General features: G+C 43.0%; 1 protein-coding gene across 3 annotated transcripts in view; it reads right to left on the reverse strand.

The window, feature by feature from the left end:
* Positions 1-73: 73 nt before the first annotated feature.
* Positions 74-27,723, reverse strand: part of WDR3 (WD repeat domain 3) — a 33,310-nt gene continuing 5,660 nt past the window's right edge. For 2 of the 3 annotated variants that reach the window (XM_029577981.1, XM_029577984.1), the window contains 22 exons: positions 27,320-27,412; positions 26,951-27,052; positions 24,218-24,276; positions 24,047-24,166; positions 23,129-23,233; positions 21,509-21,739; positions 20,302-20,395; positions 19,997-20,098; positions 19,133-19,218; positions 16,993-17,134; positions 16,203-16,259; positions 14,548-14,648; positions 12,011-12,122; positions 10,786-10,920; positions 10,353-10,403; positions 9,763-9,828; positions 8,016-8,108; positions 5,571-5,618; positions 4,503-4,546; positions 1,687-1,815; positions 1,251-1,344; positions 74-599 (listed from right to left, as the gene is read on the reverse strand). In XM_029577981.1, the coding sequence (XP_029433841.1) occupies positions 444-599; positions 1,251-1,344; positions 1,687-1,815; positions 4,503-4,546; positions 5,571-5,618; positions 8,016-8,108; positions 9,763-9,828; positions 10,353-10,403; positions 10,786-10,920; positions 12,011-12,122; positions 14,548-14,648; positions 16,203-16,259; positions 16,993-17,134; positions 19,133-19,218; positions 19,997-20,098; positions 20,302-20,395; positions 21,509-21,739; positions 23,129-23,233; positions 24,047-24,166; positions 24,218-24,276; positions 26,951-27,052; positions 27,320-27,412 (2,220 nt within the window). In that variant the 3' untranslated portion in view covers positions 74-443. The remainder of the gene's footprint in view (positions 600-1,250; positions 1,345-1,686; positions 1,816-4,502; positions 4,547-5,570; positions 5,619-8,015; positions 8,109-9,762; positions 9,829-10,352; positions 10,404-10,785; positions 10,921-12,010; positions 12,123-14,547; positions 14,649-16,202; positions 16,260-16,992; positions 17,135-19,132; positions 19,219-19,996; positions 20,099-20,301; positions 20,396-21,508; positions 21,740-23,128; positions 23,234-24,046; positions 24,167-24,217; positions 24,277-26,950; positions 27,053-27,319; positions 27,413-27,723) is intronic. The other variant, XM_029577982.1, reaches the window with a different exon arrangement.

The raw sequence follows: 27,723 nt of genomic DNA on the forward strand, positions 1-27,723 counted from the left end.
GCTATCTTTCACAGACTTGTACATCTGAATATTTAGTCAACTGAGGCTTGCAAAGTATAACAAACCAGGTAAGAATGTTGTCACATGACTGTTTATTTCAATTATGGACAATTTATCCTACTGAAGTAAAAAAAAAAAAAATAGATATATAAAAATGATAAATTGTACAAAAGTGAATGTCAAGAGATAACTGAACCCAGCTGTTAATTCCAAAATAGAGCCATAGGAGTGAGGATGTTTTTTTTAAATGCTTCTTTTGAATGTCCAGCACAGAAGGTGTGTTGGTAACTTCTCAGTTATAGTGATTCAGTAGTTTCTTTTACCTTTAACAGAGAATATAGTCTACTGGACCTTCTCTAACAGGTAAGCAGTCAATCCAAGCAACATCAAAAATAGTTCAGACATATAAGCTCAAGAAAGATCTCATTTATCTGGTAGAAATTCTAAACAACTGCAAGAATTAGCTTCTCATTCTTTTTCCTCTTCCTCCTCTTCTCTTCAAACCTGGCAGTAGCGTCAGCAAAAAAGATCACCTCCTCCTTGGCCTCTATTTCTCTCTTAAGAAAGTGAAGACCGGCCATGTTGAACCCCAGAACATCCTAAACACAAGGAAAAGCACACTGAAGCTTACATTAAACATTAAGCCAATTATTTTATACAAAAATAACTCTAGGACAGATGAGGGGAATGGGCTCATGCTGCCTATTAAAAAGGAAGAAAGGCTTTTATGGACAATCACAGAGCCAAGAAGCTGTCAAGTCAGGAGCCCATTATTGCATAATTTGTTAGTCTGACAACTTTCTTATGCCCAGTTGTTAACACACACAGATCAAGTGCATGAAATGTATATGCAGTTTTGAAGCTGGCTCACTTCTAAGGTTAGTACTTTAGAAGTTTACTGAAAAACTGCATAGTGACCCATTTGAAAAATCCCAAATTAAATTAAAATACAGCTCATACATTTGCTGTTTTACATTCTTACTTAATTTTTCTGTGCAAACCAGCTTGGTTGAGTTTTTGGGTTTTTTTGTGTTATTTTTTTTTAACTTATCAGTAAACATGAGCAGATTGTTAAAGTACAATTCTACAAAATGTCAGCGCAAGAAAATTCTTTAAAACTTGTCCCCTCATGTTTCAGCTACATTTAAAACTGTTGCAGTTACACTGATTTATATTACACCCACATGGAATTTTATAAATATTCCTGCTTCAGCCATGAACAGTCAAAATGTTTCAGAGAAGATACTGACCCTAACTTGGGTGATTTTAGAAACTGTGGTATTCTTCAAACTCTCAATCACGGACAGCAGCAGCTGATTGCTAGTGATCTGGCCAAAGTGAATCCTATAAACATTAAAGAAAAAGGTAACCCAGTATTGTTTTATTCAAGCCAACACATACCAATTTTTGACAGCCTCTTCAGTGTACAGCATACATTTAGGACATATCTGCTATAGCCTGGCAAGTTAGGTGGAAGCAAAATGCCTGATCAAAGGTTGCAGTCAAGGTGATCTCCCTCAGTCTATCTATGAGATATTCCCTAGTGACTTGGAATGGCTGCAGTCAGAGGGGAATACTGGGCTTGATGAACCATTGGTCTGACTCAACATGGCACTTATGTCCTTGCTGGGAATCAGCACCCCCATATGGTTGAGGTGTGAGGGGGATGATAGCAGAAATGGTTACCTGAGTATGAAAAAGAGACACCGACAGATGAGCTCCACCTCCCAGGCAAGCTGAATGTACTCATTAAACAGAGTAAGCAGATCCGGGATATAGGAGAATGGCAGCACCAGCAGAGACTCTTCTAGCTCACTAGTGCAGACACAGTACAATACAGCAAAGTTAGACCTTCACTACAAACCAGCAGATTGTTTCTCTTCTTAAACCAGGAAAATTTGAGGGCAACTGGCCTAGTTTTCATGTATTCACACATCTGGCCATGCTCGTGGGCTCATTTCTTAACCTGTGTACAGTGCAAATATAGTTTGTCTCTTTCCATTAAGATAGGAACAGAAGTTTCCACATTTAAAAAAATATTAAAAATAGCTAAACTTGAGCTCTGTAGAACTTTAGGAATTGGTGTAAAGGCTCTCTCTTGACTTGCTTAATATTTATTTATTTATTTATTTAAAATCTTTTCTATGCCGTCGTTAAGCGGGTGCCATCACAACAGTTCACAATAAGGCACAAAAACTATGTTGCATAAAGTGTCTGGAATTCTAACTCTTACCCAGGTGCCATCAAAAATACTGTAACATTATATCATAATAAGTACTATTTGGTGAGTGTTATAAGTTATGTCTAGATTTTCTAACTCTGCTAAAAGTTTGGTGTTACTTAACTTTAGTTCTTTGAAGTTTAAGATAAAGGTGGAGATTAGAATATAGGAGAGGAGACACACTTTAAAGAAGGAAGGAGTGTGTTTGTGTGGGTGTTTGCTTGACCGCAACTAACAGTTCCCTGGGTTCTACTCTTGATTCTCTTTGTGGTATGCTTGCTTACATAGCCATGTTTTTAAATTTTTTCTGAATGTTTTGATGTCTCTTTCCAATCTGATTTCTACCGGCATGGTGTTCCATATTATCGGTCCTGCTAGTGATAGGGCCCTGTCCCTTACTTGTGTTAATCTGGCTGTTTTGACTGATGGTATAGTTAGCAGTGCTTTGTTTGCTGACCTTAGGTTTCTGTGTGGGGTATGTAAGCGGAGGGCTGTGTTCAGGCTCTTTAGTCAGCATCTTTCAACTTTATACAAAAATCACTACGCACCAGGAGAATGGCCCAGGAGTAATTTTAAAATAAAGATTTGAACTAACAAAACCCACAGCCACAACTCACCAAAAAAACCCCACAAAATAATCAGACTGGCAGTTAGGCTATAATGATGGACAGTACTTCAGTACTTTACTGGCTAAAGCATTCCCACCGAGACAGGCTCCATTATGGCTTTAAAGCAGACTCTGTATAAATAGTTACATAGCTAGTAAACAGATTTCATTAAGTTCCAATAAAATTGATCACAGCAGCTTACAGTAAACATTCATAAATCAAAACCCAGGAGAAGCACAACTAGAACAAAGATTTGATTATAAAACCCTGAGCACTCCCACAAGATTTTCATTTTCTTCCTGAATTTTAAATAGTTACTTTCCCCTCACAACTCACTTGGTAACACATTCTACATTGATGGCCCAGCAAATGAACATCTAGCCTTTGCTTCCTGTGTAATCTATGTTTTCTAAAAGTTGGAATGGAAAGCCAGTTTTGACTCCATGAACATAATTCCTGAGATGAGGAAACTATTTGCTTCTTTTGGATTTTTTCCTAGCTTCCTAATTGCTTAGGGTGCATACTTATGAGTGCACCCATGAGTTGTGTTAATACTTTACCCAAGTGGCTTTCAAACTTCAGGTCACAAAGGGTTGCATGCCCCAGCGTCCACTTCCATCACCTGGCTCTGTACTAGTTACGCCTGTGCTGTTCTTGGGGGGCCCCACTTAGCTAACCTCTCGAGAACAGCACAGCTCAAAATTATGATTAGGAAAGTGGCTGTAGTACCATGCGTGGCAATGGGAAGCAGGGATAGGAGAGAGCTCCATAAACAAAAATATAGGGAGAAAGACAGCCAGCAGGAAAAGGGAGATGACGCTGTCGCTGTATAAGGCTTTGGTGAGACCTTATTTGGCATACAACTACAAATTCTGGAGACTATACCATGAAAAGGATGCAAACCAAATAAAGTCAGTCCAGAAAGCAGTTACAACAATGGTCAACCATCTTCATAATAAAGCATACTGGAACAGACTTACACATCTAAACATGTATACCCTGGAGTAAATGGGGAGATATGATAGACATTTAAATGCCTCCAAGGATCAAATGCACAGAAGGCGAGCCTTTTTCAACAGAAAGGAAGCACTGGAATGAGACGTCATGGGATAAGTTTGAAAGGAGTTGGGCTCTAGAGTGATTAGAGGAAATATTTCTTTACAGAAAGGATGATGGGCTCGTGGAGGAGACCAGGATAGTGCTGGAATTTGAGGGAGTATGGAACAAGTACAGAGGATCTCAGAGGGATGACAAAGCTGAGCAGCAGATGTGGATGGGCAGACTAGAGAAGCCATGTTCTTTATCTGATGTCATGCTCTATGTTAATGTGACAGCATGAATGTATGGCACTGTGCTCAGGAGAGGTCACAGAGAGAGTTCTTCTAGTGAGTCGTGAGAAAAAAAAAGTGCAACAACCATTGGTTTACCTAGTTTATCTGCCACTTGTTTCACATCTACCAGTGTAATGATTGCTGCTGTGCATAAACACCACAATAGCTAGACTTAACTGAATAGGAGGTATTAATAATATCAGACTAAAATAAAACAATAACCTCTGAAAACTGCATTACTCTGTGTTGTTTTTCTAGTGCTGCTGCTCTAGTAACTTGTCAGTAAATTAGCCAGTTACACTAAATACTGAGAGAAAATGTGGAATAGCTCTGTTAACTCACCTGGACTTAACTTTCTTGAAAACCTCTAACACATAAGCTGATGGCTGTAAAGAAGAAAAAAAAGTGGTGAGAACTCAGAACTTAAAAATAAAGGATCATCTTGATACCACCTCTTATTCTGCAGTATCCATTGACAATTTATTGATATACTAATAGAAACTGATGTCTATTTTCATCCAGATATGTAATGCTTAAGTAAGATAAAAAAAAATCAAAGTACTAAATGTTGACTTGGGAGGAGAAGTCCGTAAGCTGATTTAATAGGGAATAGCCATTGCTTGTTGCCAGCATTAGTAGCATGGGATCTATTTATGGTTTGGGTACTTGTGACCTGGATTGGCCACTGTTGGACACAGGCTGCTGGGCTTGATGGACCCTTGGTCTGACCCAGTATGGCATATCTTATGTTATGTACTTGGGTCTTAACCTAACTCTACAATGAACAGACATTGAAGAGCCAGTGCAGTAACAGCCATGACTCTGTGCTCAAGAGAGCCAACAATCTAAAGCATACTTTAATTTGTCTACTACAGTAGTGTGCAAGTAGATCTTTGCTCTCCCCCACCAACCAGTCGTTTTGAGGATCTCTTATGAAAATGCATGAGATGTGCATGCACTGACTCCATTGTACACATATCTCATGCATATTCATTTGTGATATCCTGTAAACCCAACTGGCTCGGGAGGACCAAGGATCAATTTGACTACCAGTGGTCTATTATACAGTAGCATAGTAGATAGCAACAGATAAGCATGGCAATTTCTTATTAATTCACCCATCTAGTCAATCCAGTTTGTTGACATTTTATTCCAAAGCTGGACCACAATCAGATGGCAGCTGTTAATTCAGTAAGAACCTTTTAAATATCCTTCTGTTATTTGTTTGCCTGTCAAGTCTCCTGGTTTTGTTTAAACAACTAAGTGCATTGCCACTGCTTTCACCCTGAATACACCTCTCTTAGGCATAGTTCTTTCAACCTGGCATTCTACACCTATTTATGCAATATCCATGAAATTCACTGTATTAAATAAGAATTATGATAGGAAAGTTTTCTGGCTTGTACTTACTGAAATGTTGCCATAGGCCTGGAGGACAGGGTTGATTGGAAGTGGAACCTGCAGAAACAGACCCTCATGCCAGTTAAATACACAGCCACAAGCACATTAGCAGCATCATACATACCATCCAAACTTTGTTATATTCAGTTTACAGTAATTCAGCTGAGAAGGAGCCACCTCAGTTAAGCGACAAGCTACCGCTGGTGGCTTCTCCTTTGATTAAAATATTTCTCCATGGACAGAGGATAAATTGTCCAAACAAGTGGGCAACTTCATCCAATGGCACCACGTTGAACATGCACAGGCCTTCCCCCACCGCCACTGTTGCACAAGTCGTCTTCTGCTAGTTGAAACTGAGGTATTTCTCTTCATTCATTTTTTTTTCTTTTTTTTTGGTTCTTTTATTTTTCACAAGTCTCCAAAGAAAAGGTAGGTTCAGATTAACTTTTGTTGTTTCAAAACTGAGTTTTATTTAACTTCTCTCCTCTGTCATGCCAGGCTTCAAGAGCTGCCCTTATGAAATCTCAGACTTTGTCATGACTGCTGCGTGAGGGGGCCTAGGCCCTTCAGGATATGCCCAATCCAACCTCTAAACAGGATACCATAGGAGCATTTCTTAATACATCACAAGGAAAAGCATTTCTGCCTCAGTAAACGAGCTATCCAAATTAACCCTGAAAATCATCGGGCAGCAACAAGCCTCTGCCTGCATCTTTCTAAAAGTGTTAGCCCACATGGATAGGAGCAGCTTATATCCCACCCTTTGCACATCTTCACATGAGACAAGCTCAGTGGTAACTCTGATTTTAGGGGAACCAATCAATGGCAAAAAAGGTGAAAATATCCAACTGCCTGAGACGGTGGCTGGACCATTCAAAGGTCCATTTTTTCACCAACCACCATTTTAAGAAATTCTAGCCGTAGAAGTTTCCAAGTTTAGGGAGGTCATCTGAGGCATCTTTTCCCTCAAAAAACCTGGTCAAGGAAAGAAAATGTTTTATCTAAAAGTCATCTAGTGCTGATAGCAATTTACAATGCTCTGACCATATTCACTCCATTGTTAAAGAACAATGTGGTGTTGATACAGACAGAACATTAACTACGTAGCAATGTTCTACATCAACAAGCAAGAAGGAATAGGCTCTTATAAACTTTACCAAAAGACCAGAAAATGGGCAATTATTCAGACTTGTTTCTTCGAGCAGTCTACCTTCCTGGAAATCAGAATCAAACAGCAAATACCTTATGTTGCTAACTTCTGTTGCACAAAAAACTCTACATGATCATAAAAGTGCAAGATCTTTTTCAGCTTTAGGGCACTGGCAAAAGACCTATTTGTAATATCCCTCAACAGTACCAGCATTCTGCCCCAGGTATCCATGGTTTGCCTCTCTCAAGTCCATAGACTTCTTTACATGTATCCCCAGTTCCACCACTACGCAGAACAATCCAAAAACGGATAGCAAGGGGGAGCAAATGACTGAGAACCCTTTTCTCACCTTGCCAAACTTAGTTTCCATGGTTTTAAGGCCTAGCCCTGTAGCAACATGCAGTGCAACAGAGATCTCCTGCACCATAAACTAGAGTCTTTAGTCCCAACTGCTTGAATGCGGAAAGTCAGCTAATACCTATGCAGTTGGCCACAGGTGAAAGGATCTGCTGGCATCAAGGAAATCCTCTGCCCAAAGATCTTACAGTTTTAGAAGGAAGAGGTTCTGGATGATGATCAGGATTTAGTTTTCACTGCAGTGCTATAGCAGCACACCATGACTGCTGCGATTTCCCATAAGTCTACAGTGCTAGATTCATGAAAAAAAGGTCTCACTCAATTGAAAAGCTCCAAGAAAAGATCCACCAGTTCCTTGGAATCAAAATGTCATTCTGGAACAGCTCATGAAACCACTGAACCATTGACAACAAAAAACTCCCATCTCTCTTTTCTCCCCATGAAGCTCTTTCCCTATGCTTGATTCTCCTCTAACAAGCAGCCCGTGTATTTCTCAAGCCTCACTGCCCTCATTATGTCATTACAATTCAGAGGGGTGCTGAATTATAGTTGCCCTGATAGCTATAACCTGACATTTTCTGGCTTTTGTAGATATTGCTATTCTAATTTCTTTTTATGAGAAATTCTTCTAACTTCATCCTTACACATGATGTCAACCAGTGTTACTGGTAATGCACAATACAGGAAGACTTTATATATACACACACGCAAATGTTTCTGATTAAGGCATCCACAATAGGAGGAAGTGGCAAACACTTCAGAATCTACAGAATGAATCCATGAAATCTTGATAAAATCAGTTTCCTAAGGAAAAAAACGTTTTAATGGAACGAACACTGAAGAATGGTTCGTTTCTTGAATGATGTTCCTACCCACGATCTCTCTAGTCTTAGCTAGGCCTTACAAAGTCTCTGGTCGATAGATAAAATGCGTTTTGGTTTGCTCACCTCTTTTTCAGCTGCTCTGCAAATTGCTTTGTGTTCCTCTCGTTTTTTAGTCTCTTCTCTGTACAGCTCAATGGCTTCCATGATCCGTTCAGTCTGACAGGTAATAAAACCAAGTTACAAAACATTTCCTGAGAGAGGCTGTAGCATCTCTCCTCTGTATATAAAAAACCTTCGTGTTTACCCTTTTCCAAATTCAACTAATCATGCTTGACAACTCCTCCATCTACTTACTAATACAGTCTACTGCATTTTATTCACTTTCAAAATAGTTTATTTCCATATTATGTAAGTTTATTCTCTTTTCACAGATTTGTAAGCGATATAACTGCCCAAAAGGGGAATTTAGGAGAAAGGACATTTTAAACAACAAATTCAAAATGGCCACCATTCTCACGCTCAGCAGGAATGGGTCGGCCTCGCTCTCCCTCACAGCAGACCTTCGGCCCGTATCACGGAGCTTGCCCGCTGAGGCTGCCGCCACAATAGAGGAGCCCTCCCCATCAGGGAGGCAGCGTGAACAGAGGCCTGTGCGGGAGAGCCACAGAGTCGGCTCACTGCACAGACCACGCGACATGGCGGCTGCAAAAGCAGCCGGCGCAGACAACCCCAGCAGGACCCAGGAGTTTCCACCAAATGTGGCCTCCCTGCGTGGCCCGACACCCGAAGGCACACTGCGGTGGAGCTGTTGAGCACGAGTCACTGCTGTACTCCTGCCGCTAACAGCCCCAACCTAATTTTTTTTTGTAATCAAATTACAGGCAAGGAGGGCAAGAGTGGCACCGGATCCTCACTGGGGGAGGGGAGGGAACCAGACCACCAGCTTTCACCCTCGGCGCTGTAAACAAGGAGCAAGTTGGGTCACCAACCCGAGCTCCCTAACTGCCTATGACCAGGGGGGGATGGTCCCACTAGGACCTGCCAGCCCCCTCGGAGGACAGAGAAATCTTCCTGGCCTGCTTGATAGCTACTCTGCTTTTTTTTTTGCTTTTTTTTTTTTTTTTTAAGAACCTAAAAAAAAACAAACAAAAAAAAAACAACTTTCAGAACTGCAGGTTTTGCACCACCTCCATCTGCTGGAGACAGAAATACTGAGGAGTTGCAGGTAGCACACCGGTTTATCAGGGGGTGCTCTCGCAGTTTCTCTCTGTCTCTATCTGCTGGAAGGGAGGCAAAACCAGCAGTCAAGACTGATCCAGGTACATACAGGGAAAGTACATTTTAGAAACATTACAGTCTTCTGATGCAGAAGCCGTAACACCCATAGCCAAAGTCATACCACATATCAAAAATACAAAATATGATGCAACATGAGAACTATAAGTTCAGAGCATGAATAAAAACTGTCTTTAGTGCTATGTAAAAGTCTGAAGAGGTGCATCTGAAGTCATAAAATAATGAAAGAAAGCAAAGTTTTACAACTGCTACCATGATGGAAGCAAGAAATCCAAACTGATCGAGATGTCACGAGTTCATGCTACCCCTTCACCAATAAAGCAAGCCTGAAGATAATGACTCCTACAAGACAGAGCACCATAACCCCAAAACAATGCATCAATTCTTCTCAGTCTTCAGAAAGAAAGAAACTTGCTCAAGATCAAACAATGGCAGTTGCAGTATTTGAATGCAGTTGTTCCAAGCTGTCTGTTCAAGCTAACTACAAAAACGCATCCTCCGCCAGGGATGGGACATCAACCAGATGTGAAAGAGGGGTAAATAGGCAAGGAATGCTTATCACCGATGCACTTACTGCTTTTATGGTTTCAATGGTTTTCTTTCCTGCCAATCCAGACTCTCCTGGGGTCTCACCCGCAACCTAAAAAAAAAACCCAAAACGAACAAGACATTGTCTTCTCTTCCCAGTCTGCAATCTGTTTCCACAAGCTCTTATACAACACAACAGTATTCTGAAGAACACATTCACAACCATGCTTTATGACACATTAATCTATCATGCAAACTATCCCAATCATGCATTAAATATCTAAGTATAGTTGTAAATCAGTAATATAAATTCTGCTAAATTAGCCAGTGTGGCACTGCTTGTAATCATTAAACTGCCAACAAATATTTTCTTTAATGTACTATATCCAAGCTGCTGCCGATCTCTACTCCTTAGAATTCTGCCTCTGAGTAACTGCACAAATCAATATAACCTGGGGCATTCTGGAGCAGCAGGTAAGAACCAGTTTTCCTTTATGACAACAGTAAATAGTGTAAAAATGTCCTAGCAGGAATAAGATTCTTGCGGTATGATGCTGTAAGACCTCCAGCGTTAGACTATATTCTCCTAACACCAATACACCCCTGTGTTTTTAGTTACTTTTATTCTGAACTTACCACCGGTTCCTCCCCTTTGGCAACACTTTCCTCATACTCTGCTTCCCTTTGCTGCAAAAAGAGTTAGGGGAAAATCTTTATACATTTTTTGTTGACAGCTCACTTAAAAGCCTTAAAATGTGAAGCTACAAATGAGCTGTCTGTAAGCTAAATGTGTAATCTCATATTCAAAAAGGCAAGAAATAAATCCAAGCACTTATACATTTCAAAGTGGTCTAAGTTCTGGATGCTATGGCAGCGGTTTCATATTCTGGCACTCCTTATAGCTCTTTCATATTTTTCATGTACTGCCAAGACTACTGTTGCCAGCATACAGCCATGACACCACTCTGTATTCTTCAGTTAGTTTTTCATTAGTCCATATTTATTCTGCTTTGTTCTTAGGCCAGGGCTTCCCTTGCTCTATCCTAGAGATCTGTAGCTCATACTGTACCATCTCTCTCTCTTCTTCAAGGATCAGTGGCTCCCTTGTTCTCTCCCACAGGCGCAAAGATTTATCATGAGATGAAGACACAATGAAATCTCCATTGGGGCTGACTGCCAAACACCACACTTCCTGGTGGTGTCCCTGCAAAAGCACACAGGCGATACAAACCGACCAAGAAGGCACAAAATACAAAGACTGCTTCAAACGAGCAGGATGATAAACAAAAACAAATCAGCTTTCTTCCTTTTGATTTCTCTGCAAGAATAAAAAATACATGCCATTTTTGAAAGCACCTATGTTCCCAGTTTTCTTACAAGCATGGGGTACATTTTCAAAGCAGCACACGGCAGTCCATGTGCGCATGGCTCCCGGCATGCACACGCGGACGCACTGATTTTAGAACACGCGTGCGCTGGCATGAGGGGGGGAGGGGCGGCAAGTTTTCATAAAATACGCGCGGCAACACAAATTGGGCCTTCCCCAGTTCCCTACCCCCTTACCTACACTTCCTCCCTCTTCCCCTATCCTCCCCACCCCCTAAACCTAACCTACCTTTCCCTAGTTTGTTTTATTTTATTACTTACTGCTTCTCCGGAGCAGAAGCAAGTTACGCGCGCCAGCCGGCTGCAGACGCACACTTCCCCGGAATAGTGGCTAATTGCCTCTGTCCCGCCCCACCCAGACCACACCCCCAGCCCGCCCCTTTTTCAGGGCCCAGCACTTGTGCAGGTATCTGGACTTATGGGCACGAGCCCCGATTTTTACGCACGCAGCCCTTTGAAAATTCACCCGATAATGCCAGAAGCTGCAAGGTGCTGCTATTTGAAATCATTTGACACCCAGACATATCCAAATAGAGTAAATATTTTAGAAGTGACTGAGGTGTGTGTATTTGTAACTGCAAAAAATCTGTAATAGACATGTTCTGAACAATAAAAGGAAGCAGAAACAGCTAAGTAATACCGTGAAGACAATGGTATAGTTTGAAAAAGACATTTACAAATAGCATTAAAATGGTATTTTGTTCACATTTTTATGATTTATATTTCTATTCTTGTATCAAGATACAGATTATACGTTTTTGTGGCTGCATCAGATCACTCCAGCTGTACACAGGTCTGACAGAGGAAGTGTGACAAGCTAAATATTTTCCAATATATATTCTGAGCAGTTATTTAATTCAACTACAAACAAAATTGGGAATTCTGAAGTTTCCCTAAGATCTTTTTACCTCCAGGGTTTGAATGTGCTCAAACTTGTCTGCATCCCACTGTTTAATCTTCCGATCCTTTCCAGCTGTGAAAAACAGATGGGACTTGGGTACAAACTGTAGAAACATCACGCTGAGGAATATAAAAACACAAAGTCAGTGCATTACATGTTAACTCGGTGGTCATGTCATTCAGTCTACCAGCACTCAAAAGGAGAGGTTTTCAATACGTTTTTTATGACCCACTCCGATGCAATAAAAAGAACCTGCGAGTTTCCATTAATATTCAAAGACCTGATTTATCAAGCTCTTTCCCCACAGAACAGGAGAAAAGTATAAATGCCTAGGTAAGGAAATGATTTTTGTCACCTGTTTAATCAAGATTATATTTAACAGTGAATGGTCTTAACAGATGTATACTCCATGATAGCAAAATATTTTACGGGAAACTGGGTATGACAGCAGGGCCCCATCTAAATCTACTCCCCATTGTATGCTCCTAGATCTCCTGCTTTCCTTCTCTTTACTGTTAAGGAGCTTCTGTGTTTATTCCATTCTCTCTCCAAACACAGAAAACGTTATTCCCTCCATCACGTCCTCCAGAAAGCCACTGAATGCATCCAGCATCCTCCCTGTGAATATTTTGTGATGTTACTCTTGGTCCTAAAGCCTTGGCACTTCATATAATTGCCTCTTGATCTAGACTATTCTTTCCCCCTGGAAAACATTTGCTTCTTGTGCCTTTATAACTTTGAGGTATTTGAATCTAGCATATCCCCCTTTCTTTTGAATTACACAAAGATAAATTTAAAAAACCCAGTGTGCACATCAATTAGGGGATGTCCGTGGTTTGCGGATCTGATCAACCTAGCGGTTGACGGGCCCCTGCCGAATCTTTTGCCTCAAGGCCCCGTTTGTTTCGATCAGGTAGATCACTTTTGTCTAGCGGCTTGGCTTTTGAGAGGGAGCGTTTGAGGGATAAGGGTTGTTCTGATGCGGTGATCGCTTCCCTGCTCCAATCCAGAAGTCTTCCACGTCTTTGGCATACGTCAGAGCATGGGGGATTTTCGAGTCATGGTGCCTTGCGCACAAAGTGGATCCTCTTTGGGGCACTGCGGGGGATGTTTTGTCCTTTTTCAGGACGGCCTTGTTAAGTGCTAGGGTTCAGGTTGCGGCCCTAGGTTCTTTTCGTGGCAAAATGCGAGAAGTTGCTTTGTCTGCACATCCAGATGTGGTACGTTTTCTCCGGGGAGCGAAACATCTGAGACCTCCGGTTCGGAATCCTTGCCCTTCCTGGAGCTTGATTGTCTTCCCCATTTGAGCCTATGAAGCGGGCGACATTGAGAGATTTTACTTTGAAGGTGATCTTCCTGGTGGCGATATCATCTGCTAGGCGGGTGTCCGAGCGTCAGGCTTTATCCTGCAGTGAGCCCTTTTTGCAAATTTCGGACTTGGGAGTGTCTGCTCCTTTTTGCCTAAAGTGGTTTTGGAGAATAGACCGAGGCCTGTTAAGGCCAACCCAGACTGGCTGAGAGGCTGGCTGCTTGGTTGCCAGCTCCTGCCAGGCGAGATAGGCCTTGTGCATCAGCAAAACAAAATCCGCAGGAAATCCACCACTGGTCAACTGCTCTGCAGTCACTGCGTCCTCTTGCAGTTGCTGGCACTTTTCCACCCCCATCCAATCCCTGAACCATAGGAGAAAGCGGGGGAGGGGAATCCTTGCTCTCCACATTCAAGGCAGGGCTCCTGCCATGTAGAGCTAAAATGGCCACTGATTTGCAGCCAGAGTGCAGCATCTGACCCTGGGAGTCTGTCGAGGCTCCCTCACCTCAGACACAGTTCGGGCAGAGAGAAGGGCTGCGTTGAAGCAAGAACGCCTCCCCCCCACTGGCACGACAGGATTTCCCACACTCAGTGGGAGTCGGCATGGTGCACGCAGCTAAAAATAAACCAAGAAGGAGAAAAAATAAAGCCGTGCTGCTGTCTGGGCTCCAGTTACTGACTGGACAGCACGAGCCACGCAAGCCTCTCCTCCCACTCCCCCCAGATGCTGAGCAGACAGCCACGGCAAGCGAAAAAATAGCCGCACAGACGGTCCTGAAAGGCACCCAGCCCCTCAAGGAAGGATAGAAAGGGGCAGAAAAAGATACTCTCCTGCTTGTGGAAGCATCCTGGAGCCCCAGAGGCTGGCTTCAGTGGGAGACCCTCAGGGGGAGTGAGGGAACCAGGACTCCTGGCTTTCCCTCCCCTTGGAATCAAGGGTCGAGCCTAACCGGGGTTATCCAACCCCCAGCTCAACAAGAGGATGGCCCCTGAAGGTACGCAACACCTCTGGGAGCTCCAGATTTTTTTTTCTTTTAAACAGACTGCAGGTTTGCACCTCTTCCATCTGCTGGAGACAGAAATACTGAGGGACTGCAGGTGGCACTCTCGATTATGTAGCAGTGCCTCAGTTTTTCTCTGCCTCCATCTGCTGGTAGGGATGCATAAACCCACTTGTCTGGACTGAACTGGGTATGAACAGGAACCTTTATGAAGATTATTTTATCAGACACTACCTGTCGTCGTGAGCAAAGAGCGACTTGTGACAGTCTCCAAAGTCCATACCCCAGATCTTCACATTCCTGTCTGCTGACCCAGTGGCAATGAGTGTGCTATCCTAGGATAAAAAGCAGAGAGCTTCACCATACAGCTTTCCATGGTCATTGTCAATTGCAATTGAAAACATCTGCTCAAGGTAAGTAACTATAGAGATTAAGAAAAGGGACATGCCTCCAGCAAATAATGTTTTGCTGATTAGGAAAGGGCACAGGCTAGGATTTTAGCTCTCCCTCTTAAAATACTTCAGTGATCTAATTATTAGGTTTCAAGAGTTTTTAGTAGGAATTTTCAAATATAGGTTCTCCCAGAATACAGAGGTAGCCAGGTAGTCCCATTTCTGTTAACAATCTCCACATGATATAGCTCTGCCTCACACGATAACTCAACTCAAGGTCCATCAAGTGAGCTGCAAAATTGCAGTCAGCACCATACAGGCCAACTTTTATAAAGCATCAAATTAAATTTCCATTACAATGTACTAAAGTTGGAAGGAGTAGTCTCTACCACAGGGGTGGGTAAGCCGCACCTTAAACATAGAAATAAAAGGCTGAAAAGGACCAATGGTCCAGCCAGTCTGCCTAGCAGGCTTGCCATGGTTGTACCTGCCCCAGCGTGCAGGTTATCCCCATGTATCAGTTTTGCTCGACGTGCTTTGCTTATGGATGTGGCCGCAGAAGCAGCCCTGTGGGTTTTTTTCCTTAATGTCTGAGTATCAGTACTCCAGACTGAAAAGTCATGGTTCGTGTTGGTCGTCCCTGAATCCAAATTTCTAGTTTCCTTTCAAGCCCCCACCTTCGAAGGGGACAATGATGTTGCAGTTGCACGCCATACCCTAGTATGCAAAGACCTTCCTTCCCAGCACAATACTCCCTCTGCAATGCTAGTACTACAATCAGCAATCTGTATCAAAATCTGCAGGTTGGCTATGCTAATCACATGACGTACAAGATTAGCAGAGCTAGCCTGCAAGCTTGGAAAATGTGGTGCCAGCACTGGAGAGGGTGCAGTGTGCCTAACAAGCAATATGCCTTTGGTTGCAGGAGGATTCCTCAGCGGAGGCAGGGATCAGCGCACAGACATCCGACCTGTTTAGTGTTTACAGCACTAGACTGCCTCAGGAGTTCAGGACTCCCCCTATCACATCTCTCTGCCTCCAGCACCTCCTGTGAAAAGGCAATTCTCAAAATTGATACAAATGCTCCATTTACCACGGTCTATGACTACGCAACAAGCATTTTACTTGGAGTCATAGGCCGGGTGGTTCTTTTACAGGTCAAAACATCCTTCTTATACAGAAACAGAGTCCTTCTACAGAAATGGAGCAACTTAGCTGTTTCTGCTCTATATATAGATAATCAGAGAGAACTATTTCATGCAAAATTCTGGAAACAAAAAAAAAAAAAAAGCCCAAACAAATCGACATTTTATAAAAGGGTAAAAAAATAGTTACATCACCCTCTTGTGCTTTTTAGGCAAACTCCTCCCTACAGAATAACTCATTCTTAAGCATTCTATTATAAATCCTCTTACCAAAAACAACATTATCCCAAAATTGTATCCAAGACCTCCCCAGTCTCACTTTTTCCTTAATACATTACCAAATATTACTCACATGAGAGATATCCATGCAGAGCACAGGCAGCTTGTGCCCATAGAGGGAGAGGAAAAACTACAAGGCAAGAGTACAGGAGAGTTATTCCAACAACATCATAGCCTATTTTGATGTTTCTGAAATGCTCTTCACGGTTTAAGAAAAACTACATAATTCATTAAAGAAAGACTTGTAAAGTCCACTAGTTTCCCCAGAACAATGTACTTTGTACAAGATAAATATTTTTAGCAGAGGGACAAACATCAAGATACCGTAAGTGGATTGATATTTACTTGTTATACAATATTGGGACTTGAATCTCAAATCCTGGAAAGCATGCAGAGGCATGGCTTCCGCAACTATTTCTAACGCTGATATGTAGAAGTGGGTGATGAGGGTTTTTACATTACATGTTCAGTACGGCTTTTAGCCACCATCTCTCCCATAACCCCCACTACCCCCTCCCAGAGCAAAAAGGAGAGCAGTATCCCAATACTGCGTACTCTGACGAAACTGCAGGTCTATTCACCAGCCACCATCTGCTGGAGACAGAGAAACACCAAGGAACTGCAGGTGGCACCAGTGTATGTTTAACTTTGTCGCCATCTGCTGGCACAGATGAATAAACCCAGGAGTCTGGACTGATTCGGGTACATACAGGCAACTCACTTTGCTCAGTTACCACAAAACATTTTGGTGTAAATTCTCATTTTGAAAATAAGTAAGAGTGGGTTCTCTTATTGCCCTTTGATTTGCAGTTAGTTAGGTATTTCCATTCATGTGGAGAGAGCTTCCCCTCCAGCCCTGGTACCTTTAGCGTGTCTGTGTAGAAGATTTTCACAGTGCAATCCAGTAAGGAGACCGTCAGCAGCTTCTGGCTGGGACTGTAGCGCACGCAAAGAACATCTTCATCCAGCTGCAAGATGCGCGTCTGCTTCACAGACAAGCGCCGACTGATGCAGAAGGGAAACAACATTAGTGGCCACTCAGAGCTAAAATCCAAGTAGTCTAATAGAGAGGTTTCTGCAGTTCCCAGCATAAGAAGAAGCACTGCAGATTTGTGGAGAAGAAAGCTATTGAGCTAGGAAAACAAACCCAGCCAGCCAGATGTCAATGTTTTAATGGCACTATTGGTCTTAACTATACAAATTGCTATGCAGGTCTATCAGCCAATCGGACAACTGTATCACTCACTGACAGCCTACTTCTCACTCCAATGTTCATCTTATTAGGATATTAAATAAACAATGAAAATTGGCAAAAGTCTTCTGTAGTCTGCAGCACCCCAGCACAGCTGTCACACAGACCAAGAAAGTAGAAAGGTAGGAGAGAGCACAACATCAAGGTAACATTCTTAGTAAATACTTATAATACAATTGAACATAAAAAGCATAAATAAAGTTTTATTTTAAATAACCAGAAACTTACAATAGGTGGTCACACGTGATACAGAGAACAGAGCTAAGTGCAAGGGAGGGAGTTGAGCTCCAGTAGGGTCTGCTGTGCTATAGGAGGCAGGCAGTCATTGGGCAGACTAAGAGGCTCTTATCTGCGCACGACTACTGAAATTATGTTGTTTCTTTGGCTCTCTCTCCGCATGAGACTACCGGAGGGACATTTTAACGCCTGTTAGCTCAGCAACGAGCAGCAAGTCCAGGCATCTGGAATGAAGCCTGTGTGACAATTTGGGCAGACATTCTCAAAAACACTAAATCAACAAGGCCATGTTTTGGCAAATTTGCCTGAGTCAAAGGTAAATATATAAATTCCCTGAAAAACAGAGGACAATAAGTAAATAAAACAATAAAAGACAGCAAAAAGGACTCTGGAGTTTGTAAAGACATAGTCCAAAACACGTCTGTCTGAAATGCTGCATCCGTCCAGAGAAGAGTTCACGCCATTTTCACGTGCTGGTGTGCAAATCCATCTCGGTTTTATTTTACTGGAGAATTCAAAAGACTTTTCAGGCGCAACTTGCTGACAATCAGTCCACGGGGTGTGTTATGTGGACTCCTGGAACCCTAAAACCTAAGGGAAGTTCTTTGTGCTGTATGGACAGCATCTTTCTAAGTTCAGAGTCATTTTGGTGAATGTAGTTTGTTCCTTACCTGAATTCTCACATTTTTAAGGAAATATAGATCAAGTTTACCTCTGAAGTGGACTGATTTGTTGAAACATGGCCACGTTAGAAGGATGGCAGAGGAAGCAGTGTTTTGGTATTTGAGATCTGGTTCATTTGACTTGTTATAATTGTGTGGTTATTTTTATTTATTTATGTTTTTATATTCCACTTTTTGGCACTTTAAAATAAAATATATTGCTTGTGCCTTTTAAAGTTTGCTTGTATTGTTGTAAATCTATACCCTGGGGGGGTAATTTTCATAAGGATTTACACGTGTAAATGTAACTGCTATTGTAGCAATTTTCAAAAGCCATTTACTTGAGTAAAGGACACTTACGTGAGCAAATCCTATGGACAATTCATGGCATATATTGTAGCAATTTTCAAAAGCCCACTTACATGAGTAAATTGCATTTACTCGAGTAAAATCCAGTTTTAAGTGAGTAAATGCTTTTTAAAATCAGGCCCTGGGAGTGAAGACTTGGTATTCTCTTCCACCTCCACCACGGGTGCAATTTATGGGCACCCACTGAATAATCCGTTAAAAGGCGCAAAGACAGAGCCTCTAAATAGCATTTCTCATCACCTCTGGCTGTCTGAATCGCAGCCTGGCATATCCACATCAAAAAGAAAAAGCACAAGAAACCTTTCCCAGCTCAATGTGAACAAGAGGATACCTCTCAAACCACTTAATGTATAACAGGAGGACTATCTACTTCCTGGGAACCTGCTAGGTACACGTGACCTGGATTGTGTTAGAAACAGGATGCTTGGCTTGATGGACCTTTAGTCTGATCCAGTATGCAAGTCTTAAGCTCTTATTTCATACCTGTTCTGGGGGTTGTTCTCATCTTTTACCAGTTCAAACTCCCAAAACTTCACACATTTGTCTGCTCCACCTGTAACAAACCCTCGCTTACGCAAGGAGAAAACAAACAAGACACAGGCTCGTAAGGCACACAGTTTTGCTAATTTTAGCATTGAAATTTAAGGTAAAAATCTATGTTTAAGAGACAAAAGTAGGTACTGGTGAGGCAGTTTTCAAACCGCCCACACCGGGACAAACGCCAGGCGTATTTAAGCGCAGAGTACAACACTTCTGCTGCGACACTGCAGTTCTACCAGTGCGTGCAGATGGAGAAGGCCTTTCTCCGGTTCTCCCAGAACACTGGAGACATCTGTTGGTGAAGCCCCAACAGGAAATCTCCGGTATGCACGCACGTGACCTGTGATTAATGGGACTATGCTGCTAAAAAGGAGACTGGAGGAGTCAAAATCCTGCACCAAAACAAAACCTGGGCACAGACCTATTATCCAAGAGAACTCCCTGCCCAATCTGACCTACAGGAGGCGGCTTGGTCAGCTGCCAGCTCTTGGAGTTAGTCCTATTGTATTACCTGCAGAGTAATTTAGTAAATTAACTTTGTCATGTATTCCTCTGCAATCCCAAGTGATTGCAAATATCTAAATTCTTCTAGAAATACACACAAAATCTGATAATACTGATATTAATCTGTTTGGCACTCTAGAGATTTGCTGGTCTCTAGAATTGTGTTTGTTTTGTTACTAGTCTTACTTCTGATTCCCCTAACAACCTTATAATCTTTTTATTATGCTAAAGCTCCTGATCAGATTAGATAAGGTATTACACAAATAGTGACAGGGGTTTACTATCGATTTACTGCTTCCTTACCTGGTCAGGTGAAAGACAAATAGACCATAAGGCTCCGTCATGAGCATCCACAGTCTCCAGCAAGCTTCCAGATGCCAAATCAAACAGCTGCAACTTTCCTGTCTGAAGACACAACATTCAGCTGAAACAAGAGAATTACCATTTCCCCACCTGCTGAGCACTGCATCCAACACCTCTTGTGTCTGGGATATGCCACTGCGCCTGAGTTTCCAAGAGGTTCTGTCTGCCCCCAAACTGTGCGATGACATCCCACACATTATTACAGCGACAGGCTAGCTGAGTGCCCGATGGTCATTAAAGGGTACCTTTGTTCCTGTGATGACCTGTCTGTCTCCTGGCACAAAGAGGGAGCACAGAGTGTACTCGCAAGCCATCGTCCGAATGCACTGTAAGGTTGATCTGAGTGAAGAAACACACAGAGACTTAAGTCTATAGCATCCAGCTCATGCTTCTTTTACAGGAGGCTGAACAGAAATGGATGTTAATTCTGTACTCTCTCTAAAGAGAGGATTTATGCTACTAAATACCCAATTGTCATGGCAAAGTATTGTAATGCACACCAAAATTTTATTTACAATTCAAATAAGTTGTTCTATGTATTACTAACGTTTTTTTCCTAATTGCAAAGGTTGAACCACTTTTTTTTATTCATGTCCTGACATGGCCTTTACATTTGTAGAGACTCTTTAGTCAGTTTTGGTTCAGAATATCTCCCTGGCCCATCGATTGTAATCCAACTGCTATATGATCTGCATCACCAGCAAGATTTTGAGGGAGAGATGCATCTGTATTTCATGGTTTGTGAGGGCAAAGTCCAGCTTATCAGGAACTCAGCATCTCACAACTACCAAGTAAGCAGAGGAGGATATGTATCTGTTTGCACTAACAGTAATCAGTGCATACTGGCAGAACATTTATATTTGCTGGGGCAATCTGCAGTCAGATTCCCAGCTTATGGAGTGAAAATCATTTGGTTATGGTGTAGTTGGGTTAAAGAAAGGAAAGCAGAAAGAAGGGATGACAACAGGCCCAGAAAAAAAGTCATGCTCTTTGCTAAAGAGCTGGAGGAGGTATCCTACTGCAATAAACTCACAAAGGGCTCCTGACAGTACTGACCACATGTCCAAATTATAGTAGCAGAAATCAACAGGATCACCAATTATTGACTTATTTGGTAAGATCCCAACAATGTGTTTGGTATTTTACACCTGGCACACTGGGAAACTGAGAAACATAGAACAAGACTTAATGAGCAAGGCCTGAAAACAGCTTGGCTGCTTGTTTCTTCGTGAGCATTAAATCCACATTTAAAAAAAACAAAAAACTGACTACAAGGACGAACAACGCCAGTGCATTGACAGGTATGTCACAGCCTTTTCCTATTTAATAAAGAGCAGAAAGATTTAGTCAAAAAACAGTCAGTAAATCTGCACATATGTACAGGAGAAAATCATGCATGAGACTATTATTCATCAGTTTCTGAAAGTGATGTGGTATAAATGCAGCCCAAACCTGTTCCATATTTTCACAGTGTCGGCAGAAGCGGAGAGTACCGCGATATTGTCGGAGCTGAAAGCCAGAGTCCTCACGTCACTGCGGTGACCCCCAATGGTGATCCTGGCCGTCTTGGTGCACTCAGAAGCCTTTGCCATTGTGTTCAGGGTGTAAGACTCTAGGCAGTTATTTTGGAGCAGTACCACAATCTTCAACTCCCCCTTCGGACACATAATGAGGTCAAACGATCTGCGATCAGAATATGAACAGCAAGTTTTACTACACATATTTATAGTTGTTGCCTGAACCTCACTGGCACTGAATCTCTCCTCGCCATTCTGCAGGTGGCAGAGACCATCATGGAAGTAGCAGCTGTTTTCTCTCCCTTCAAGCTTGAAGGCATCAGCTCCACAGGGTGACCAAGCCCTGCCAGCTGTTGGGCAGCAGGCTTGAAGACTATCTGCCTCGCAACAAGATGGCTGGACCCTTGGTCTGGTCCAGAGTCTCCCAAAGAAAATCTCGCAGGCTATGAACGCATGGCATAACCAAGGTTTCATGAAGGGGGACCAGGGAGCTTCGGCTTTGCTTTCCTAGGAATGTGCCATCATTTACTGCACTTGGGGTTTGTATTCCCCTCTCCTTATCCATACTTCTGGGAAAAGCTAGAGAAAGTGGAGCTGAGCAAATTTCTGCCCTAAAAACACTGAAGCGTTATGGAACAGGAGAGCAGAAGTAAGAGGTCATCCACACAAGCAAATGGATCTAGGGGGTAGGGAGAGAAGTATAAAGAGATTAGGGGCAGAAAAACTGCAGTGGGGGTGGGTGAAGGAAGTCATTGTATTTTTTCTCAAGTAAAAAAGTTTTTGTTCTCCTTTAGAAAGTGAGGCTTACAATGTTTTTATATACAATTTAAAGTAGTAGTAGTAGACCTTCAGATGCCTTCCTATTATGCTTCAAACCCTCCTGCAGCACGTCGAAATAATTACTCATAGTCCAACGTGTTTGCTGCTTTGTTCTTCCTAAAACTGGGCCGCCTATGTTTATAGGAATCTGATTTGTATTCATTCAGTGCGACTCATGTACTCTTCACTTGGGAAACAGAGGGTCTCCCCTTAAGGTTAGCAATGCAAATAACCATCATGTTCCTCCACTTAAGCTTTAGCATTAACTAGACTCATTATGACAGACTAATAGCATGCCACATTTCATACCACAGTATGAGTTGTAGGCTACTAACAAGAGGAAGAGACAAAAAGCAAAGCTCACAAACATTGAACACTCATTTTTATCCTACTATAGTGTATCTGAAAACCTGAGGAATTTTAACTGGTGCACTAAACATTATTTCCTTGGGCTAACTACAGAGAATTTGCTCCTCTTCCACTCTGGCCCCAATGAAAGGCTCCTGGCAGCTAACCCCATTCCTACGGCACCAGCCTGCAGGACAGTGCTGAAGCCATATGGCTCTGCCACAGATGTGTGAACACCAGCCCAAGGCAAACATCCACCAGCAAACTCAGATCTTCTGCACGGCTGCTGTCTGACCACAAGGCCAATTCCTAGCCACCTCCCTTCACTGAGGCACAAAAGCACAGATCAGCAATGGGATAACCCAGACGCGATTTTCTCTTCTCTCACTTGATTTTAGCGGAAGCTTTGATGCTATTGAGTCGCTGTATTTCATCTTGAAGAGTTCTCTCCGTCCTGGGCTCACTGTCATTATCTTCCATGTCTGACCTCTGCCTAGAGAAAACAGCCAGATTATTTAAAAAAAGAAAAGTAAAAGTCCTAAAACAGCCAATACACAGCAGGACAACACAAACGGCATACTAGCCACAAATTTTAGAACAGCAGGGCCGGGCCTGCACTGTTGTAGTTAGACACTGGCTTGGAGAAACTGCCTAAGGCCCATCAGACAGACGTTGCAGTGAGAAAATACATCTCTCTTACTTTGGATCATAATCGGGAAGTATCTGCTACATACATTTATAAAGCAGTGCAGGTTAAAAGTTCAAAAGATAAAATTTCCATTTCAGCAAACATGTTTGGTAGCATTGGTTATCAGGATCCTAGAAACATTCCTTTTTGCTAGGGAAATATTTTTAGGAAGATGAGGAGAATATTCATCCTCTGGCAGGGGAGCCATTAGACTAGTTTAGCCGCATACAGAATATGTAAGGAAGTGTCTCCAGTTATGGCACAGTCCTTCTTTGAAAATTATCCATGCACACACAGGTATAACAATGGCAAAATAAAAAAAAAAAAAAGCCTGACCTTTAATTCTTTTTTTTTTTTTTTTTGGGCTTGGCTGTTTTTCTCCAGCTCAATCAAAACCAGCCTTTGCTGAGCTATAGGGCCATGAGTCTTTGTGCGTGGCTACCTAGGGATATTTTCCGCCTGTTTTACATCCCCTCCCCACTCACTTAGCCTGGTCGCTGCAGTGACTTGTGTTCACCGGGAGTCAGGATGACAGTATCCCAAGCCCCAGCCAACCCAGGTCCTTCTGCCAGTGACCGCACGGGGCCGCCCTCAGACTTAATATAAAGAGACACTCACTCGGCCTTTTTCTTTGCCTTCTTCATTTTCTTCTCCATCTTCTTGTTTATTTCATCTTCACGGAGGATGCAAAATACTTCCAGCACAGCATCTGTTCCCTTGTGAAACAAGCCAGGGAGTCTTTAATGGAAGTATTACAGAGGCAGAAAATAGAAGAAAGTTGGTTCTTACCTGAGAATTTTTGTTCCTGTAGTACCACACATCAGTCCAGATTCCTGGGTTTTGTACCCCTGCCAGCAGATAAAGACAAGGTTTTATTGAAGCTGCTAAATAACGTAGAGTGCCACCTGCAGTCCCCTCAGTATGGAACTGAACCCAAGCCAAGATGCCAAAACTAAAATAATTTTAACAGCCCACCCTAATTCCCATGAACGAGAGGGTGGTGACGCTGTGACACGCTAAGAACCAGAGTAGAGTAAAAAAAAACAGCTCAGCGACCTGCTAACAGCTCTGTAGTAACTCAAACTATGAACACGAGCAGACAACTCTCCCCCTTATACCACAGCCAAGTGTCTGGACTGATCTGTGGTACTACAGGAATGACAATTCTCAGGTAAGAACCAATTCTCCTTTCCCTGTATGTACCCAGACTCCTGTTCATAGAACACTCCCACTAAAACCAGCCGCAGTCAGAGCCCTGACATCCAACCAATAGTGTCTGGTGAAAGTGTGCAGCAGCTTCCAAATCACTGCCCTGCATATTTCCTCCAGTGACACCTGCTGGGCCTCAAATGAGCCCTCAAACCTTCAGGCACAGATTGGCCCCTAGAAATATAAGCAGAACTGAGCCTGCTTGAGCCAAAGGAAGTGCTCCAAGCTGCAACTTAGACCAAACAGCTGCTGACCAATTTCACAACCATAGCAGACACCTAGCAGACACTGCTGACATAATCTGTGAAGAGGTCCTGATTAGATTATAAAAAGTATCTGCTCCATACACCACTGCTGCTTCCAGCTGATCCACCTGTTGCGCTTCCGCTGCTCCTGCAGGATGTGACTCCTGCATCCTTTGGACCCACTGGAGGCACCAGACCGCAGCCCTGATGGCCAGAGCAGAAACCTCAAAATCCGCTTGAGATGGAGCTCCAACTTTCGATCCTGTGCGACCTTCAAGGTGGCAGAGCCCACTACCGGAATAGTAGTTTTCTTGGTGATTGCCAACACCAAGGCATTAACCTTGGGCAGAGACAAATACTCCAAGGTGTCCTCCAGTAAAGACTAGAGCATTGCCATAGCTCTTCCGACTTGCAGAGCTGACTCAGGAGTATCCCGCTCTCTGACCACCAGCTTCTTCATAGACTTGTGGAAGGGAAAAGCCTTAGCCGGCCTCTCAGGCCATCCAAAACCAGATCTGCACCCTCCCAAGTCAGGCTCTTCTGTGGCACCTTGATTCCAGGCGCTTGAAGAAACTGTGGAATCAGCAGTCCTTCCCTGTGAAAGAGGCGAACCACTTTGGGATCGTCCCCTTCAGCTCCTGGATTAAGTCTGGCACATCCTGCAGTGGAGTTTGTCTTGGGACTGCCCTAGGGGCTGTCCTGCTGAGCCTCCGAATCATCCATATCGTCCTGTGGGTCTCCAGAACTCAAAGCCAAGCCAAAAAGATGCAGAGGTCCCTTAATGCACTCGTAGGAGTATTAGACTTTCTTCGCAATTTAGACACCCCAGGGGTTGGAGGCTGAGAGTCACCTTGCTTCCCCCCCCCCCCCCAATCCTGGCCAGAAAAGCCTTTTGCATCAGGAGAACAAACTCAGAGGAAAAAAAACCTGAGAGTCGTCAAAATGACGATTCTGAGGAGATCCAACATCCGCAGGCCCCACATCCAGAGGGAAATCTTTCCTTTCAAGGTCATCCTGAACCATCCCAGGACCAGAAGCAGCTGGAAAGAGATGTGGAGAAGGCCCGGTGTCCCCCGAAACTGTGGGAGACCGCATGGCCGGCTGCGCAGCCCCACGCTGGAGAAAAAGGCCCTGGGAAAAGCTCTGGCATGGCGCGCTGAAGATGCAGTGGAAAAAAAAAAAAAGAGGAGGGTCCTGACAACTCGCCTTCCCCACCAGCAGCACATCCGACGCATAGGTGGAAATTATTGAGCTGCAAACGAGACTCCCTGCAGACCTGGCAAAGAGCAGCACGTGGCATGAACAAAAACGCACACTTAGTGGCTGAAACCAGCCCCTCACAGCACCGCTGAAAAAACAGACTGCGGGAAAGATTCACCGGCTGCACTGCAGCCCTTCGGTCACCTGACTTCCCCAAACTAAGCAGCAAAACAGGAGCAGAGGAAAAAAAATGTTTTTTTCTAAGAAAAAAAAAAACAAAACTTTACCATGAAAAGAAGAGAAGCCAAAAAAAAAAAAAAGATACTTTCCTGTATCCTTGATTAAGTGGACGGGATCACAGACTGGGTCACAACGCTGCCTCGTGAAAGCTGAGGGATCTGGATCACCAGATGCCAGCCATATGGTAACAGGAGTGAGCTACAGAAGGGTCACCAACCCCTGCTCATCCACCTCGACCAGGGATGATAGCCCCACCAGGACCTTACAACTCCCCGGCAGGCTCCTTTTCCAAGTCTTTTTTTTTTTTTTTTTACTCAGACTGCAGGTTTTGCACCACCTTCCATCTGCTGGAGACAGAAAAATACTGAGGGACTGCAGGTGGCACTCTAGGTTCTATAGCAGTTTCAATAAAACTTTGCCTGCATCTGCTGGCAGGGGTACAAAACCCAGGAGTGTGGGCTAATCTGGGTACATACAGGGAACTAGAAATGTGCCCGGTAACTATGCTCACAACTACACAGGCCTGTGGCGGGCAGTCTATACAGCACCCCTGCACATGCTCCCCAGTGAGCAGGGCCTAAGACTCAGATACCACAATCGAGTCAGCGCACAAGAGTCCACAACTTACGTGGCAAGCCAGGATCCGTCCTGTGCAATCCACTCCCAGAGAGACGACCCTGTCTCTTCCCTCTCGCATAATGGAACCGGCCTTTTGGCAGCTCAGGATACGCTGAGAAAAATAAGTGATTGCAGTATAAATTTTCTATAAGCAGGACTAAACGGCTGCCTCGTGGGCAGTTAGTCCTATTATATGAGCTGCAGGTTAATTTTAGCAAACAAACTGTCACGAATTCCTCTGGGATCCCAAGTGAATGCCAATATCTAAATTCCTGTAGAACTCTGTACCATAGTCCGATTATATTAGAATTAGTGTGTTCGGAACGCTAACTGAAGCTTTCAGATCAGATAACGCTATATAAAAATATTTAAGAACTACCTCCTCAGGACTCTCCTCCATCTCTTCTGTGTCATCCTCCTTGCCAGGTGGCCCTTTGCATTTCTTTAATTCTGGCTCTTCAGGGTCTTTCATCTGTTTGAAGTAAACATAAAAATTACCTGCATCCCAACCAACCAAAGATCACATTACTCAAGGAAAAAAAACATTTTAATAAATCTCATCTAATATATTGGATTATGTGGCATGGTCAATTATACTGAATATATATATATATATATATATTTTGTTTTGTAAGATTACAGTGTAGCTAATCTGTTCTGCTAATATCAATTTCCTTCTATTCAAAGAAGGATTGGTTCTTACCTGGAACACTACAGATCAGTCCAGACAAGCGGGTGCTGCATCCCTACCAGCAATTGGAGGCAGAGAATAAAAACTTTTCA

This window comes from Rhinatrema bivittatum, chromosome 15, assembly GCF_901001135.1.
Source record: "Rhinatrema bivittatum chromosome 15, aRhiBiv1.1, whole genome shotgun sequence".
In the NCBI taxonomy this organism is placed as follows: Eukaryota; Metazoa; Chordata; class Amphibia; order Gymnophiona; family Rhinatrematidae; genus Rhinatrema; species Rhinatrema bivittatum.